Source organism: Balaenoptera acutorostrata, chromosome 5 (assembly GCF_949987535.1).
Source record: "Balaenoptera acutorostrata chromosome 5, mBalAcu1.1, whole genome shotgun sequence".
Lineage (NCBI taxonomy): Eukaryota > Metazoa > Chordata > Mammalia > Artiodactyla > Balaenopteridae > Balaenoptera > Balaenoptera acutorostrata.
Window position 1 is genome coordinate 76340767 of NC_080068.1, and position 19639 is coordinate 76360405.

Below are 19639 nucleotides of genomic sequence, written 5' to 3' on the forward strand. Positions count from 1 at the left end.
AATAGTATCCAAGAAGTTTGTTTGCTTGTTTAAAACAGAACTCTTAATGGCATATGTAATAACTGGATACTATTGGAAAGCAGCTAATCAGGCAGTTCCTGAAGGATGTAATAATAGTATTGTGGGTAATAGGATATCATGTGAAGTAGTTTTCCAATTAAAATAAACAAGTGTTAAGAAATTGACTAAAAATGTTCTGTAAGAATGGTTTAATAAGAAGTTTATGTCAACGTGTAAGGTGATAGAAAGTTTGAAATGTTACTCCCTAGAAAAGGAAAATCAGATAAGTGTTCAGATAGTTGGACAAAGAGTATCTTTATCAGTAATTATAATTAATACGTATAATTTTTCATTCATTCAGCAAAGATATGTGAAGCAGTACTTAGGTGCCCAGCATTCATTAAGGTATGTTTTAGGATGTGTTAAACTTTTGCTGCAGTAATAATCAAGTCCCAAATGTCAGGGGCTTAAACATAAGTTGATTTTTCATGTACTCAAAGACACTGCAGGTTTTCGTCCAGGAGGAAGGGAAGGCAGGAGGCACCATTGGTCATGTAGTCACTCAGGGATGCAGCTGAATCAGGGCTCTGCTGTGTGGGATATCAGTGGTCACCAGAACAGAGGAAGGGAGAGAATGGAGGTACATAGAAATGGTGCATATCACATCTGCTTACAGCACAATATTAGAACTAGTGACATGACAAAAGGGAGCTATAATCTCGGTGTCCATAGCAATAGAGGAGAATTAGATATTGGTGAATATAGTAATGTCTACCACTCTTACATCAGTGAATGAAACAAAGCTTACATTCTAGTAAGCCTTCCTTTATGTTCTGTTAAACAACCTTTTTTTACAAAATTTTACAATAAAACAGTAAGAATTACCTAAGACTCAACCACCCCAGTGCATTTTAACTCTTAATGCTTTGGACACCTTAACATAATATGATTTCCTATTTTTGTGTGTAAGTAACAGATTACATATACACTTACTTGAAAAGATAGAATCATTGGAGAACTCTTAGTTTAAAAAAAAGCTGCATAATGTCAAATGTTAGTTCTTATGGTAAGAGTCAAGGTTGTTTGTTAAATTGATAATATTCACCTTTAAAAACATGCCTTCTTTGCTATACACTTGTTCACTTAAACACTGATAAACTTTATTCATTATAAAACAAATACTTATTTAAAGTCTACAGTGTTCAAAGACCAAATCCTGGGAATATGCCAGTGAGTAAAAGTAGTTATGATCGAGCTTGCAGTCTAGTACAGGGGACAGATGTTACTCGGGTAACCACACCAGCTATTATGAGAATTAAATGATGCACTAAAGTCCTTAGAGCGGTGCTTAGTATATAATTAGTGCCGAATAAATGTTAACTGTATGGTCATCATTCAAAGATCTTTTTGACTAAAATATAAAAAATGGATTGCAAGGAAAGAAGAGAGGATTTTGGTAATAGTTGGTATGAAAACATAAAGATGTCTTAAACTAAGTGGTATTGTAAAGATAAAGAAATATGGAAAAATGAATTCAATATATATTTAGGAGTAAAATTGACAAGACTTATCACCATCTGAAATGCTGTATATCCTACTCATTTTATTAATGTTTTATCTCCAGCAACTAGAATGTAAGTTCCACGAGAGCAAGAGTTTTTGTCTCTTGTTCATTGCTGTATCAGCAATAGTAACAGGGCCTGACACAGTATTTTGTTAACATTTATTGAATGAAGAAATACATTGGATGAGAGTGAAAGGGAAAGAAGGTACTTACGACTCTCAAGTTGCTGGTTTGTGCAAGTGGATGGTATATGGTTCCATTCTGAGACAAGTACCTAGTCTTGGGGGTTAAAGTCAGAGACTGCCTTTTGGACATAGTGTGAGATGCCTTTGAGACTGCCAGAGGGAGCTGTCAGGGAGGCAACCGGATATAATAGTCTGGAGCTCAGATGAGAGTCTTGGCTGGTATATATTTAGATAACAGTTATCATTGAAATTGCAGTTATAAATGAACTAAGAGAGTGGAGAGTGAGAAGTGGAGAGGGCAGGGAGTAAGCCTTGAGGAAATCCATCTCAGAGAAATAAAGAAGGGGCCATGGTGCAGGTAGAACACCTGGGTAATGATGTCTTAAGATATGTCTAGGGAGGGAAGGGTTTCCAGTAGGAAGGGGTGGTCAGTACCACATGCTTAAGAACCATAAAGTTCATGGCACTCTTTATACAGTAGAGTTTATTGGACCACTGTCAATCAAATATTGATAATATTAAATAATTCACTAGCTCTCAGTGATATTAAATGAACTCTGATTACAGGACAGTAGAAGTATTTGAACTCAGAGAATAGCTATATTAATTTCTTCTGAACTATTAGTTTTAGAAGAAATAGGATCTCTTTCGGATACAATGTAATGATAAGATTAGAATGTACCTATCTGGGTTGGATCCTTATGTATATTCAAAACAATTGTTTCTTGACAAGTAACCTAATTTATTCTGTGGTGGGAAGGTTGAGGAAGGAGAGGCTCCTATATAAGAATTCTCTGCAGAGGAAAGAAATGTTCAGGATCTCCTTAAGTTTCACTAAGATTAAATTTCCAGTTTAAGTGGAGGGTTTCATTAATTAGCTTTTATTTGTCTCCTTCAGTTGGAAGTGTAACCATTGTCTGTCATAGATGTGCGTTGTTCTGGAAATATTTGCACTGCCTTCAGATATCTAAATTTGCCTTGGACCAAATTTATTTTGGACCAAAATTTATTTTGGGTTACTTCCTAATTTTCTTAAGATCTTTATTAACAGCAAAAAAAGAGTAAGTATTTTAGAGTTTTATCAATCATAAAATATTCTTCACTGATGCTACAAATTTAACAGAACTTTAAAAATTTATTTAAGAACCTTTGCTGGCAAATCATGTGCTTACTTTTGGAAGCAATAATTTGACTATTAAAAGTCTGCATTGTTACACTTTTATTAGTGAGTGTTTTATTGAGAAGGAATTGTGGTGTGTTCCTGCATATGGATGTGGCAGGAATCATTTTCAACAAGCCTTCCGCAGAGGCGTTCTGAATGCCTTATTTGCATTTTGTGCAGTTCAGTGGCTGATTGTTCGGATGAACTGAGCTCACAGTGCCAGCTATCATGCCACTCCTCGTCAGCGCTGCTGTGTCTTGGAGTGCTTATCTACAAGCCCAGGCTTTTCTCTGGAAAAGTGTTTTCATTTATGCCTGTGATTCTAAAAACCATGTTTCTTCTCAAACGGGGAACTTAGGAACTCATTTTATTACACTCATGCCAACCCACCTTGTGGTCAGGTATGCGCAGCTAAACCTAACCCTGGGCTTTATATGATAGAATCTTTGAGCTCAGAGTCAGTTACACCCAACACGTTTCTTCAGCGTCAGCGGAGGCTGATGTGTTATGCTCGATGCTGTAAGTTTAGACAGAAGCCATGGAAAACCTCTAGTTGAACCGTAGAGAAGATAGCCTCCCCTGGCCACTCAAATTCTCACCTTTCCTCTGACCTTCCCATTCTCTTTCTTACTGCTATAAAATCTTGGCTTCTGTAGCTTTTCAAACTCACCCACGTAGACTTAGACTAACTCATTTGTTTACCGTTTAATTTTTTCTTGCTTTGGGAGGAGGGAAAATGAGACTCAGTGACTTGCGATAGTGTGAGAGGGGGCTGTAGGGGAACAGTGGGGAGAAGCAGCTTTGTGCAAACGGTAGACATATTTGGTTCCCATCATTGACAGACATCGGCACGTCATTAAATTAAAGAGGACGTACTCAGCTAATTAGATAATGAATTTCATAAGAAACTGAAAATATTTCAGTACCATTATTAAATGGTAGTTATTATAGGTAATTCTCATGAGCAATCTTTTTTATCTAAGTTATTTAAACAAAAGTCTAAATCAGCCTTTCAGCTACATCTTTTCTAGTACATTAAAATTTTAATCGTACCTGTATGATAATGTAAGATCCTTCCGAGGACCACACCCCTGTACTCCCAAAACAGGAGTAGCATATAAAGATGCTGTGGATTGCACTTTCAATTTTAAAATTCCTGAGTACCCTGATTATTCCCATCACCACACCCTGGGCGTACTTATAAAATTGATATCGGTGTGAAAGGATAAAAGTTTTGAGAAATGTAAGTTTTAAAAATCTCTCTCTTGTAGTAGGTGCTATCTTGTTTTGTTAATCTCATCCACTTTTTCACAGTTTCTGTTTTTGCTTTTAAATTTTAGAAACGACATAAAGCTGATAATGCAGTGAACAAGAAACAGACCCAAGGTAAGAATTTTACATTTTGTTTCTCGTATCTGTCAAATACACTCATAGTAATATATACAAATCACTTCAATTAAATATAATTCAACTGAGAACACTGTGTATCTCTTAAGTTTTTGTTCCAAGATAGATGCTTCCTTTGTAGCATTTATTAGCATGACACTTAAATTCACATTAGAGTGATTTACAGGGGTAATATTGATAGTTTTGAAAAGTAACATTTTTAATACATTTTAAATGCCTCATAGCAATGTACTCACAAGTACTGTCCATAAAATCTGCAGTTGTTTTGACAGTGTTAAGTGCTACAAAAGGTCTTTGTGTGTGTGTGTGTGTGTGTGTGATCTATAGATGTACTCTAGGTATGATTTATAGAAAATAATCAGATGTGATGTTACTTGAGTAAAAGGCATATGGGAAGCACTTTGAATTATCCTGTACTTGCAGAAGATATATACTCCAGAAATAAATAAAACAGTTAAAACCAGGCCAGCTTCTGGGAAGCACATGGCATGTTGATGTGGCTCTTTTGTTGTGGGTCTCATTTTGATGGAGTTGAAACCCAAATGACCTTCAACACAAGCAAATAGACTGTTGTGCTCTCAATTAAAAAAAAAAAAAATACCCAGGAACTTGTGAAACAGACATCTTACCCCATCCCTGAGCTTTCCCACTCTGAGAATCTCATCTCTCTCTCAAGTTCCCTGATGTGATGAGGATCAGCCATGTCTGCCAAAATTAGCTGGTAATTAAAAACAGTATTTTTATACGGCTCTGACTTTTATGGGACTCTGTCAAAATGCCCTGCTTCTCTTCTTACCACCTTCTACCAAAGGGATTATCTGCTGATCTTTGATGCATTTGAAGAAGGTACATTTATTAAAGTATCACCTAGTAAATTAAATATTTACTGAGCTTATACTTATTATGGGACATATGAAAAAGTATAAGATGGGAACTCTATAAAGGTGAAAAATGATCTTGTGTGGAAAATGAAGGATTTGGATTACGTGATCTCAGTGTCTCTAGATTTTTGTGGCAAATGCTGGTTCCTGTGTCAAATGCTCTACGAATTCAAAAGCAGGAGAGAGAATTGTGGGGTAACTTGAGCTAGATCTTGAATTTCGGGAAAAGTTTGGATGAGCAGAGGCACCTGGGCAAGACATTGCCTGTGTGCCGAGTGAGGAAGGATGAAGAGAGCTTTTCCTGAGCAGAGGTGAAGACGGCTGTTGGATTGCTTTGTGGAACCACTAGAGTGCCAGATGGGGAAAGGAGATTCCTGGCAAAGGGAAGCAAAGACACGATCAGAAAGGTAGGCCGGGGTCAAATTTTACAGGGCCTTGAATGCCAAGCCAGGAGATTCCAACTTTTCTTACGTATGCTGAGTAGCTGTTGAAGGTTTACAAGCCGAAAAGAGATAAGATAAATATGCAGATTAAAGTCGGAGAGCAGAATGACACGGAATAGGGAGCTCTTAGAAGCCTGAGGACTAAGCTACTCTAGGGGTTTAGGTGGGAAGGGACAGCCATAGGTATTGAAAGGGGGAAAAAAAAAAGCAAAAATGTTTCAGGTACTGGTATTTTTGGCAGCTGGTTCAGTTTTCGCATATGTTGCCATGTTGCTCAGAATGTTCAGTAACAGCTTTTGAACCAGAAATATGTAACTGTTTTTTCCAATACGTAATGTGTCTTGTGGCAGAGGGCTCCTATCCTCAGGGACTAGCAGTTACTTATTTTCAAGCCTTGGCACAAGAAGTCAGCATTGTACAGTTGAAGAGTAGCCGTCAGAGCCGTGCTGATGTTAAGCTACCACACCCGGTATGGATGGGTTCTCTGATTTTCCAGGTACTTGCGTACTTCCAGAAATACTCCCTTTCAGAGAAATACTCCCACTATTCAGAGAAAAGATTCTTTCTTGGTTATCATTCTTGGTTCACCACTTCATTCTGGATTAACAGGATTAGCTCTGTGGTTAAAAAGTGAGAGGAAAGTCTTCTATAGTATAGAAAACTCATGTCAAAAATAAAATATTAAGGCTTACATATAAAAATCATTTTAAGTCAGAATAGTTGGAAAGCCCATGTTCAAGAAATTATGGTCTTTAGTTTGCTACTTGATTGTTTTCTTACAGAATCAAATCGTTCTTTTTTTTTTTCTTTGCCTAGTTTGAGTATTTGGTCGTCTTTTTGATTTTGCAGTTGATAGGTGATAACAAATGTTTGAGTAGGATACTATTTGCTGTCAGATAACTCAAATTACTGATACTTTATATGAAAGCCATCTGTCGGTAGGCCAGACGGAAATTCAATTTGCTTTCCTGAGTTGAGGCAGGAAGTGGTGTAGGAGTGGGAAGGGGGTTATTTTTGACAGGCAATTAATCTATGACAGATATTTTTAGTATTTTACTTAAATTTCATTTTCTAAATGTTTATCAAGACCATGTAATATATGAGGATGTCTTTCCCTCAGATTCAAATATTAATCCTTCTATATTCTTAGAAAAATGAATATTTTCTCTCCTTATTTTGCATTGAGGCACTAAAGAGTGACTTTTTTCTCTGTCACTCCCTAGTGACTTCAGAAATACAAATTCATGATTTCACTTACAACATTTTCAGTGGACTGGTACCTGTCTGATGCCTCATTTTCACCAATTAATGAACTTGATCAGGGGTTAAATTCTGGATTCTGCAGAGGGCAGGTCTTCCTAATCTTTGGGCAGCTCTAGCCCAGGGGCCTGTCCTTAGCAGGTGCTCTATGTGAGTGACCGAACCACTCTCTGTATAGATACTTCAGCACAGATAGGAAGCAGGAAGAGACTAGAAATGGAAGGAGCCTCCTTGAAAGTTCATTATCTAGGGTGTGAGCAAGAGAAAAGCAGTATTTCCAAAACACTGTGTCCCAGACTGTTTCGAAGGCGCTGATAAAGATTAAAAAAAAAAAAAATTAACATGGTAGAAGTTCTTGCCTCCTCTTTACTGTCTCTGTTGAAGTCATCATATCATCATTTTACTCTGCTCTGCGTCCTATGAACACAGCACTGTGTCCACTTATCACTTCCACTGCCCAAAAGCCCAGAGCACTGCTGTATTCAGGACCCCCAGGTTTTCCTGGCATCTAAATTTACCTTATTTTCTCTGATTTCTTCCTCAATATTTGAGCTCACAATATTTGACATACCCTCCCTCCACGTGTCTACATACACACGGGAGGCAGTCTCTCACTCTGTGTCCTAAATTGGGTTTTCTTGGCCAAACTTAGCTCTGCAGAAACTTGTTAATTATGCATTTGTAATTATCATTATAATATGTATATTGAAGCCAATCCCCATATGAATTTGTTGTAGTGATTGAGCCAGTTCTCTTTTTAAATTGTAAACTTATGCTTTTATTTTTTGTGGAAAACTGCTATGGCTAGTATTTCAAGTGGAATGACAGTTTCACATAAAGTCACAATATGGAGGCCTGGGAAAGGATGGGGTTCAGGTGCAGACTAAAGAAAAATATTTGGGATCTAAAAAATTAAAATTAAAGATGCCTCTTAATGAAGTAGATTTGCTGTTTTAAAATCCCAGGTTTGGATATATTCCCTGAAGGATGGTGTACATACATTCTGTAGCTGAGAATGTCTGGGAGACACCTGTGACATCTGGCAGCCCATCAGTCACCTGACTGGCTGCTGCCGTTGAATGAGGGCCACATTAGTACCGTTAGATTGTTGCATACCTTGTTTTGTTAGTAGGTATTAGATTAGAATAAGTCTTTAATAAAGCAGTTTTGCTCTGTTTTAATTTAATTTAGAAAAACGATAACATGAAATTCTTTTTAACTAGGCACATAGCTAAAAATAATAGATCTCATCTCCACCTGATTCGTCTTTTCCCAAAGCTACATCAGCCTCTTCAGAAGTGGAGTTGAGTTGGTGGCCGCTGATAACCCCTAACAAGGCTACTTCCCTGCAGGGCACATAGTTGCTTATCTCTGACTGCAAGCTATTTCACCTTTAAAGTCCTTTATGAAAAAGATGTTGAGTTGGTGTGGGTTGAATTTGTTTTAGGTTGTTAAGCCTGAAATGACCTACTAACAAGGCTGAATCCATCTGGTTGAGTTCATTTCACGCTAAGGGACTTAAAATAGCACCACTTTCCTGGCTTACTGAAAAAGCCAGTGTGCAGCTTTTTTGTTTCCCTGGAGGTATCTGCACATCTGATCCATCCATAAGCCTGGACCTGTACTCTGCCACGTGTACATCAGTTATCTATAAATAGTTCTTAGAAAGTATTGTTTCCATGAGCATAAAAATTGGACTTAAAAATTGAGCACATATGTGCTAAAGAGTGTTTTCAGACACCTCTAAGATTGTTAATATCTTCAAATTAAAATTTTAAAATCGTACAATTTTATGAACTGAACTGGTTAAATATTTTTAGCAACAGCTCTGGATGAAGAGGAGGTATTTATTTGTGGGGAAATACAACCGCAGATTATCTTTCATTTGTCCCATAAATAAAAGCACACCAAGAAACAAAATCCACTGAGGAAATTGAGGGCCATAGATAAAGTGAAAGGAGAAAAACAGGTGTGACTCCAAGTTAGAACGTTTATTGTTTCACTTCAGTAAGTCTTGCTGAACATCTACCTTGTGTAAGACCCAATGCAGAAAATGCAGAAAGAAACCAGGCTTCATGCTTGCCCTATAGGAAATTAGAATCTGGTAGGGAAGATAAGATGCTCACTGATACTATGATACAAGATAGAAAAACTAATAAAGGCCAAATGAGAGAGGTGGGGATTCAGAAATGTCACAAGCAAGGATCACAAAGACGAGTGGACCTTGAGTAAGCGGAGCTGTGGGCATGGGTGCAGGGATGATCCAGGAGGAAATGGGAAGGCGTGAGTTATATTCTGGGAAGAGCAAATACAGACGTCACTTGGTATCCATGGGGGATTGGTTCCAGGACCCCCGCCGATACCAAAATCTGATTCCTTTATACAAAATGGCATATGAGTGGTGGATGCAGGACCCGTGGATACGGAGGGCTGAATGCAGTCCGTTTTGGCTACAGCATAGGATACGTGGCAGAGAGCAGTGGGGACAGGGACGGGAAGGCAAGTTAGGGTCATAATTTGGAGGCTTTGAAAACCAAGGTGAAGAACTTGGAGAGAATTACTGAAGGGTGTGGCTAGGTTCCCAGTCATACTTTTTAACAAAGAATGTGACAGGTGTATGGGGAGGGGTGGGGTGACGCACAAAGGGAGACTGACTTTTGATTACTTAGGGAAGGGGAATAGGGTGGTGGCAATGAGGAGGCAAAGGAAAATACACAGTGAACAGATCCAACTGGACTTGGCAAAGGAGGGGAAGCCCCATCAAACACCAAATGCTGAATTAATAGAGGACCGGGGCTGTGATACCCACTAAATCCAGCATGTAAGAAGTCATAAAATAGATAAGCAACAAGAATTTAGCGTATAGCACAGGGAATTATAGTCAGTATCTTGTAATAATCTGTAATGGAATAAAATCTACAAAAAATCTGAATCACTATGCTGTACACCTGAAACTAATGCAATATTGTAAATCACATCTCCTTCAATTTAAAAAAAAAAAAAAAGTCACAGTTCTTAACTGGAGTTCCAGTTCTAAACTGGAGAGCAGACGTGGGGCTGGGAGAACTGAAGCCTAGCTGCAGGGAAGGGTGGAATGACTGGTGAGGCGATGCAAGGAGATTTTTCTTTCAAGGAATTTCTCAGTTACATAAAGGAAAAAGCAAATGATTCATGACTCTGAGCAGCATTGGGGGGAAAAAAAAAACATTCTGAGCGAAGGAGGTTGCTGCCCCTTGTGCTCTGATCACATCATCTCACCCATATTTTTTTTTTTTAAATAAGTCACTGGTTCTCAAACAGCTTGGTTGAAACTCACCCCTAGAGCTTCTGTAGACCTCGCAGGGGACCCCAGAGTTTCATTCTAAAGATATTCTCAGTGATGCTGATGCTGCTGGTGAGGACCCTTGTTGAAAGTTTTAAAGTGAGCTGGAAGAAGTGGTGTCGATTCACTGAGAAATCTCTGTAGAGAATACGGTCGGGAGTGGAACTCAGGAGGTTCCCTTTCTCTTTTGTGTCAGAGGATCCCAAGCAGATTGTTGCTTAATTTGACCTTTATAGGCAGGTTCACGAAGGAGACTTTTGTGCAGTGTCAGTTTGTGCCACGAGAGGTTTTTTGCCTTCAAGTTGTCTTTGTGAGGGTCTACGTGGTGAATGAATTGATGCTTAAATATGGGTATGCTGGTTTTCCTTCTCTGCCCAGTTCAAAACCGTAGTCTCAGCGGTTCTCTTAGCCTTCTCACTGCACTAAAGCTCCTCTTCAGTGCTTCCTGCCACTTAGGGATTGCAGCATGCTGCCTTTGCTGTGGTTTCTCTATCTCCTGTGACAGGGGTAGTGCCCATTATCCTTTCGGATAATTTGCCTTTTGTTAACCTATTTCAAGAAGTGGCTTGATTGCCCAGGAACGACACCCCACACTCTCCAGTGACTCTTTCTGTAACGTCCTTAATGGTAGACCGGTTAGATCGCCGTGGTGATGGCTTCTCTCAGAGAAGCCAGTGTGAGACCCTCAGCCAGCACCTCTACGTGTGCGACATTTGATTGAGTCCTGAGAGACTGACAGTTTCTCCAGAGCCTTCGATTAGGGAATTCCCAAGGGACTCTAACAGACTGTTTATTTCAACAGAAAATCCATTACAACAAAGCTGTTAAGTAGCATCCTGCTCAGTAAGAACAGGTGACATTTGAGGTATTTGTTTATAATCTGAGCTCTCCCATGCATACTGTCAGACTAATTAGCCAGTGTGGAAATTATAGCAGGTGTGTTTGGGGAACTGCTGGGAGGTGGAGGACATTTGCATTTAAAAGAAAGAGCTGTTAAAGCATCATAAGACAGGCCATTGACATAATTCTTTCCTAGCTTGTTCTCAGTCCCCTTCACCAGGCATCACTGATCATCTCCTCTATGGCTCACCTTCTCTAGAGTTGTGAAGTAAGTGTACTTGGGCCCAAGAAAGCTAAAAGCTCAGCAAAGGACCCAGCATCATTTCTTGTTTCCTCTAAACCTGGTTAGAGCTGGGTTAGAGGAGGTCAGTGATTAAAAATAACTAGGTTTCTATTTCAGTCACCAGCATAATACATGTGATATGGTTTATTTTAATTGTTCTATGGTTGGATGTTTAGGAACCCGTTCACAAGTAAAGACAACAATGAATTGTGACTGACTTTTATCCAAGCCTTGATTTGTACAGAAACCTTTTTTTTTTTTTTTTTTTAATTTTATTTTTGGCTGCATTGGGTCTTCATTGCTGCGCGCAGGCTTTCTCTTGTTGCAACGAGCGGGGGCTACTCTTCATTGCGGTGCACGGGCTTGTCATTGCAGTGGCTTCTCTTGTTGTGGCGCACGGGCTCTAGGCACGTGGGCCTCAATAGTTGTGGCACGTGGGCTTCAGTAGTTGTGGCTCACGGGCTCTAGAGTGCAGGCTCAGTCATTGTGGCTCACAGGCTTAGTTGCTCCGCAGCATGTGGGATCTTCCCGGACCAGGGATCGAACCCGTGTCCCCTGCAATGGCAGATGGATTCTTAACCACCGTGCCACAAGGGAAGTCCCCAGAAACCTTTTATATATTGTGAGCTGATTTTTAACTTCACCAGAATTCTGTATTGTTCTCTATATCCTAAGATAGGTCTAGCCTCAAGTTTGAAGAAGCTATGCACTTCTAGCTTTTATTTCTGTGTTACGGTTTTGTAGATCAAACACAAATGAAATTGGGGGTGGAAGGTAGAAGGGATAGAAACATCCTCAGTTCTAAGAAGCCTCCAGGTGATGCTGATGCAGGTCTCTGGACCACCTGTTGAGTGGCAAGGTTCTGTACTACATCCAAAAGTATGTTACTCTTAGTTAGAATTCTAATTCAGTATAGGACATAAAGGTAATTTACACTTGGATTAATCTAGGCCACTGTAGCTTTCAGAATAAGTACCAAGTACCCATCAGATTGACAAAGTTCAAGCGACTGATAACAGTTTGTGCTTGTCTAAGTTTATAGTCAGTGGAACTTTATATATTGCTAGTGACAGTGTAGCTTGCCGTATGGAAGTAATCTGGTAGTATCTGATAAAAGTACAAGCACAAATACCCTAGAGCCAGCAATGCTCCTTTGGGACTCCTCTCCTATAGAGTACAATTACATAAATACATTTCAGTGTTATTTGAGGTGGTAGAAAAAATTAGAAGTCACAATTTCCATTGAGAGGAGGATAGGTGAATACATTATGATATAACTGTTGTGTAAATCAGAGTTGTTTCACAGCTGGACTGGACTACCTCTGTGCTGATCTCAGAGACACCTGGAACTGTGATGCTGAACCTTGGCCAAGAGAAGGACGAGATGGACTGCTGTTGAATTAATGCTCTCTGCAGGGTTTGAAACTCCCCTGAAACACCCAAAATTAGCTCCTCTGCTTAGTTTAAGGATGTATGTAGATTGATGGCTTACCTGGTTTAATTTGTAACATAATCTGGTTTGTCTAATTGACTGGGGGGTATAAAAGATCCCCTGGAAACATTTTCCCAGGCTTTTCCTGAAATTAAGATTTATCATACGTATCATGGAGGTTCAAAATCCGTGTCCGAGGTGAACGAGAAGGGACCCTGGAGGGCTGTGCCTAGGAGTTTCTCAGGCCTCTGATGCTTGCCTGGGCTTTTATTTTCCCACTGTACCATATCCTCTAGTTTGATTAAAACTTTTCTTGAATACACCCTGTGGAGTCTTGTGAGTCTGTTCAGTTATCTGACCCATTTGTAATGGACACATCCATACAAGGGATTATTTCTCAAAAAATGGGTTGTCTCTGTGCTTTGTCCTGGAAGTACATGTTAAGTGGAAAACCAAGTTGCAGAGAAATAAATTTTTAAAAAGAAAGAAAACGAACATGCATATGTGCATGCCTGTCTAGAGAAAAGTATGTGAGGATGCATCAGCATTCCTTACCTTGAGAAAGTGGCAGGAGAGGAGGAAAGAATCTCAGCTTTTCTTTATCTAACTCCAGTTGACTTGGACAATAATACATTGATTCTGCAGTATGATAGAAAACATTGTTAACTGAAAATGTATTTAAAAGTTTCTTAGACATATCAGTTTTTGCAGTAAGCCATAGTTTCCAGTGTATGTCTTCAGTGATGAATGGAGGAAACCTTTGGCTGGAGCGTAGGGGAGGAGAGAGTAGGAGGATGTACTGTTTGGGTGGAGGCAGGCATCCCCTAAGAGATGGTAGGAGGACAGGCTAGTTTACAGAGGGAGGGTGGTGCAGAAGGGGCAGGTAGGGGAGGGATGTAGGTAGGTTCGAATGTGCATGGAGAAACCATCCGAGCGAGGTTGAGGGGAATGAGCAGGTGGGGAGGATGGACAAGTGAAGCAGATTCAGATGGTTTTCCAGGTTTCAGTGAAAGTGGCCAGGCTTCCAACCTCCCTGGTGGAGCAGACCCCCTGGTGTGGTCTGGTCAGCTGAGTTTGGGAAGCCTGCTCTGACGCTTCCATCCTGTAAGGGGAACCCAGGAGAGTGGTTCAGGGCTATTTTCAGATGTGAACTGACCAGTCTCTTCCAAGTGGCAGCATTTCAAGGAGGGCTAGTTTAGATTACAGAGCTGGAAGGAGTGGCCCAGAGCTGACATCAGAGGACATTCATGTCCCAAACACACAAGAACATTAGTGCATCTAATGGTTGTGTAACCATTTCCAGCTGCTCACATTGGAAACATTTTAGGAACTTATGAAACTGAGAAGGCTATTTTAAGCAAATGTTTAAATAGTTCATTGGCATCATTTTATGTAGCTGGTTTTTTTTTTGGAGTTATAATTCACATACCATAAAATTCATTATTTTCAAGTATACAGTTCAGTGTTTTTTAGGACATTCACAGTGTTATGCACCCAACACCACTATCTGATTCTAGAATCCTTTCATCACCCCCACAAGAAACCCCAGACGTATAAGCAGTCAATCCCCATTGCCCTCTTTCATGAGCCCCTGACAACCACTAATCTACATTCTATCTCTATGGATTTGTCTGTTCTGGGCATTTTATATAAAGGAGATCATACAACATGTAGCCTTTTGTGACTGGCTTATCTTCAGGAGTCATCCATGTTGTCACATGTATCAGCATTTCATTCCTTTTTTATGACTGAGTAATATTTCATTGTATGGCTTTACCCCTATGTAACCATTCATTGGTGGATGGACATTTGGGTTGTTTCCACTTTCTGCCTATTATGAACAATGATACAGTGAACATTTGTGCACAAGTTTTTGTGTGAACATTATGTTTTCAGTTCTCTTGGATATATACTTAGGTATGGAATTTCTGTATCGTGATAGCTCTGTGCTTAACTTTTTGAGGAAATGCCAGAGTTTTTCTGTATAGCTATTTTTTAAACATTGTGTATATACTGTTTTTAACATGAGATCTATTAGCGAACAGGGTTGTATCTTTAGTAAATCTATGTAACTACTACTATGGCTTCATATGGCCCCAAACACATAGGAACATCAGTGTATCCACTTTCCATCCAGCAAGTATCAACTGAGCACCTTTGTGTTGCTGCATGGAAACACTGGGAATACAGCGGAGAACAGAATAGAGAATATTCCTGTGGTCAAAGATTTTGGAGTCTGGGGAAGGAGAAAGCCTTACATAAATCCTCTCTCAACTAAATATATAGTAAAACTGTCATAAGTGCTCTGAAGGAGAAGTGCAGGAAGCTCATTTAAACTTGAGGGTAGTGGTAAAGGTGTAGGTGTCAAAAAAAAATATCCCCTGAGAAAGTGGTGTTAAAGCTGAGATCTAGGTGAGGATGGAGGGAAAGTGTGTTGCAGTCGTGGAAACATGTGCAAAGGGTTTGAGGCAGGAAAGAGCGTGTTGCTTTCAGCACGGTGCGCCTGGAGAAGGGGCAGAGGGGGTGGTCAGAAGTGGTGATGGAGATTAGGCAGGTGCTGCTTCATCAGAGGGCTTCGGGGTGTTTGGACTTATGAGCCAAGGGAAGCCAGTCGAAGAGTTTTAAGCAAGAAGTCACTTAACGTTGTATATGTATGTATGTGTATAAGGATATATGAATTGATACATAATAATCCATAATTGTAATGTATGTAAAATCATTGTACTTTGTCATTATAGCTATACTGTAGAAACTAAATTTGAAAGAGATCAAGAGTGAATGTAGGAAGCTAGTGGTGAGGCTAATTCAGACCTCCAGTTGGGAGATGACGGTTGCTTGAAGTAGGGATGCCGGTGTTGGTCGTGGTGGAGGAGATAAAACAAGGTGTAATTTGATATGCTTAGAGCACAAAATCAACAGGATATTTTTAGTAGTAAAAATTATTCATGATTTCCAAAGATTTTTTTTTTTTTTTGCAGAAGAGCTTAAAAATAGAGAGATGAACAGTGAGGCATATGAGCATAATAAAACTGCCAAAAACCATAATACAGCATTGTTAACAAGCCAAAATTGTTTCTTAGAAAGTATTGCTACCCCCCCCCCCCAAAAAAACCCTACTGGAACTAATAAGTGAATTTTACAAAATTACATGGTGACAAGGTCAGTGTACGAAAGTTTAACGCATTTCTATATACTACCGGTGACTAACTGGAAAATGGAGTAAAAAATACAACTTATAAGAAAAAAGTCATCAAATGTCAAGAAATAAATCTAATGAAAGACCCATACACTGTAAACTCTAAAACCTATTGGAGAAAATTTATGAAGACATGAATAAATGGAAAGGTGTAGCTTGCCCATAAATTGAAACACTTGAGCCCCAAATCAAAGTCCCAGGAGAGTTTGGAGGTTTTTTTAGAATTGACAATTCAATTCCAAAATTTATATGGAAATGCAAAGAATTCAAAATAGCCCAAACAGTACTGAAAGAGAACAATGTGGGAAGACTACCTAATTTCAAGACTTACCATAAAGTTAAAATGATCAAGGTGGTATGTATTGGTGTGAAAATGTGTAAATTGATCAGTGGAATAAATACAGAATCCAGAAATCGATCCACCATAGTACCAAGTCAGTTTAACGGGGGAAAGAAAGATTTTTTTTAAACAGAATCTCAGATATGTTGATTGAAACCTTAATACAAAAATACTATATGATTCAGGGCATATGACATGCAAAACTAACTTACGGTGAATAATTTATATTTGTCTCTGGGGATAGGATAATGGACCATAAAGTGGTATGAGGAGTCTTTTTGGAGTTCTGCATCTTGTCCTGAGTGGTGAATTCACAGGTGTTTACAGTTTTTAAAAAACTCATTGAACGGAATACGTAAGGTCTATACACTTTGTTGTAAGTTATACTTCAATTAACGAAGGAAAAGCTCATGAGTGTGAGCCAGGCAGGTGTCCTAAATACAGGACAGGGAAGTAGGCTGCCTGTAAAGCAGCAGGAAACCACAAACAAGCGTGGTGATGGAGTGGTGAGCCCCATCGAAAGAGGTGGCCACTGCTGTCCAAGCCACACGTCATAGTGCGGTAATTGACTGAGCTCCCCTGATAAGCCTGAAGTCTTCATTTTCATGTCAAACCTCTTGGTTTTAGAAATATTGGAAACTGATTTTTAAAAACCCAAGTATTGCAATGTGGGAATGTTTACTCGTATGAGGTGGGATTAGAAGAAAATAAACGGCAATAAAGAGCTCCAGATACTATTGAACAGGATTTTTTTTTCTAATTTAAATTTATGCAAATTTTAGCCCCATCAGTCAGTTATGCAGATTTGAACAGCACTTTGCCAGCACTCCTTGCTGAGTACTTAATATTGTAGTCACTGGGTTAAGTGATTAAAGGGCGAAATGCTCTCATTTGTTCTTTTTTTTTTTTTAATTTTTTTATTTTTGGCCGAGTTGGGTCTTCGTTGCTGCATGTGGGCTTTCTCTAGTTGCGGCGAGCGGGGGCTACTCTTCATTGCGCTGCGCGGGCTTCTCATTGCGGTGGCTTCTCTTGTGGAGCATGGGCTCTAGGCACACGGGCTTCAGTAGTTGTGGCACGCGGGCTCAGTAGTTGTGGTGCATGGGCTTAGTTGCCCTGGGCCATGTGGGATCTTCCCGGACCAGGGCTCAAACCCATGTTCCCACCATCGGCAGGCGGATTCTTAACCATTGCGCCACCAGGGAAGTCACTTCCCCAAGGGCTTTTTTACTCTTAAGTGTCACGCTCTGAACCCCTTGTACTCCGGGAGCAACATCCAGGAGCAGTTTTACTCCTGGCATCAGTTTGGATGAACTCTACAGGCATTAGAGTTTTGTGTATTAGAATATAGGGATCAGTTTTAGATGCCTGGTGCTCAGATCCTTCACCCCTAGCTGTATGAATGCTGTCAAAATTGGAATTTTAACTTAGTCATATAGTTACTGGAAATACTTTAGTGTTAGCTCCTCATCTTGGAATTATTATTTAAATTAATGAGGTTGATTCACCAAAATTCACTGCAAGATATTCCTTGTTGCATTTATTCATCTGTTTAACTAGCGCTGGAGTGTCTTGTGGGCCAGGAGTGCTGTGAAGTGCTAAAGATAAAGAAATGAATAAGACACAGCCCCTGGCTTCAGGGAATTTTGGAACACAAAGAGATTATATTTAGATTAAAATAATTTATATTGTAACACTGGTTTCCAGACCTGTTGGTATGTAATTAGTGTTAGATTTGCTATTGCACATTTTGGGGATTATCATCATCGTGATTTACTTAAGAGGGTTCAGCCTTCATCTCTTCTAACATCAAAAGGAACTGAATCTAATGTTTTTGTGCCTGTAAATTATTCATCTTGCAAATATTACCCAGTAGCTACTTTGTGCCAGGTACTGTACTGTTTCCAGAGAATATTGTGTTAAACAAAGTAAATATTAGCTTGCCCTCATGGAATTTACTGTGAGGATAATTTGTTGACTGACCTTGACTTAATCCTTTTAAGTACTGCATGCTGTGCTATCTACTTCACATTATTCTTTTTTGTTTTGTTTTATCTGCTACTGTCTACTGACATATTCAGTATTATGCCACTGACACACTGCAGGAGTAAAAGAAAGGTATACTGAGTAACTTTACTGTTGCAAAGCAGTAATAAAACACTGAGAAATATCAACCCCTCAATCATAATTTAATTGTAGCCTCTTCTTTTATTTCTTCTCAGTAAACCAAATATAGAAACATTTGCTATTTTGCATTATTTTAAAGCTAAAGGTACAGATTTTTTTAATCTACTGGTTTATGTGTTAAATTTTTACTACCGAGTTTGAAATCCATTCCTGCTGTGCTTGTAAATCTTTTTTTTTTTTTCTTTTTTAACATTGCTACTGTTATGGCTTCTGAAATTTTTTTAAGCTTGTTACTCCCTTTGTCAAGCATTTTTGTGGCTTTCTTCTCCAGCCAACCCCTGTAATTCCTCTGTGTGCTGATGAAAGCCCTTGGCAACGCCAGTGAGATAAAATAGTATTTTATTTTGAGATCTGAAATGTTCATTGGTTGTTTCTATGTGTAATTTTATATATCTTTGCTGTCATAATTGGTTTTTAAACCTATAAAAATTACCACCAGTTAATTTATTGAAGCTATTCATTTAAAATGATCATTTCATCAGAGGTATGCTTTTGATAAGTAGTAAAAATATTCTTAAAACTGTCACCTTTTCTCTTTCCAGTTTTGAGAAGTGGTGCTTGGGAAATTGTGCACTGGGAAAAGGTATGCATTGATTTTTATTTTGTTACAGGAGAAGAAATGCATAGAGGTAACTCTAGTAGATGTAATTTTTATATATAATATAAGCAAATGTCAAAGATTCCACTGATATGAAAGCTATTTAGTAATTAATGTTGTAAACATACATGGAATCTTCAGTTAGTCACTTCCATTTAATAATTTGCAATATATTAGAAAGACTATTACCTTAAAGTAGTATTTAGAACTTTTTGTTCCTTTCATAGTATATTTTGAGTACTGTTTTCATAGATTTCACTTAACCATGGACTGTTTTGTGTTGTAATTTTTTGCTTTAATCATCTACTGTCCAAGTAAAACAAAAATTAGATTCTGATAGTTCACATTTGTATACTTTACTTATCATGACTAATCGCATTTACACACTGCTAATTTTTTTTTTAATGTCTTACTAATTAAATATCATCTTCTAATGAGCTGGAAATCAGTTCCATCAAGAAGTTAATTTGCTCATAGGAGCTCTAACATGGCAGTTAGTGAGTTGAGTCATAATTTAGCAAGTGTTATCCAAGGGTTCATAT

General features: G+C 38.8%; 1 protein-coding gene across 3 annotated transcripts in view; it reads left to right on the forward strand.

Annotated features, from left to right (window-relative positions):
• The window catches only part of ATP8A1 (ATPase phospholipid transporting 8A1), a 233779-nt gene that overhangs the window by 40266 nt on the left and 173874 nt on the right, over positions 1 to 19639 (forward strand). For all 3 annotated transcript variants that reach the window (XM_007178756.3, XM_007178757.3, XM_007178755.3), the window contains exons 5-6: positions 4252 to 4297; positions 19042 to 19082. In XM_007178756.3, the coding sequence (XP_007178818.1) occupies positions 4252 to 4297; positions 19042 to 19082 (87 nt within the window). The remainder of the gene's footprint in view (positions 1 to 4251; positions 4298 to 19041; positions 19083 to 19639) is intronic.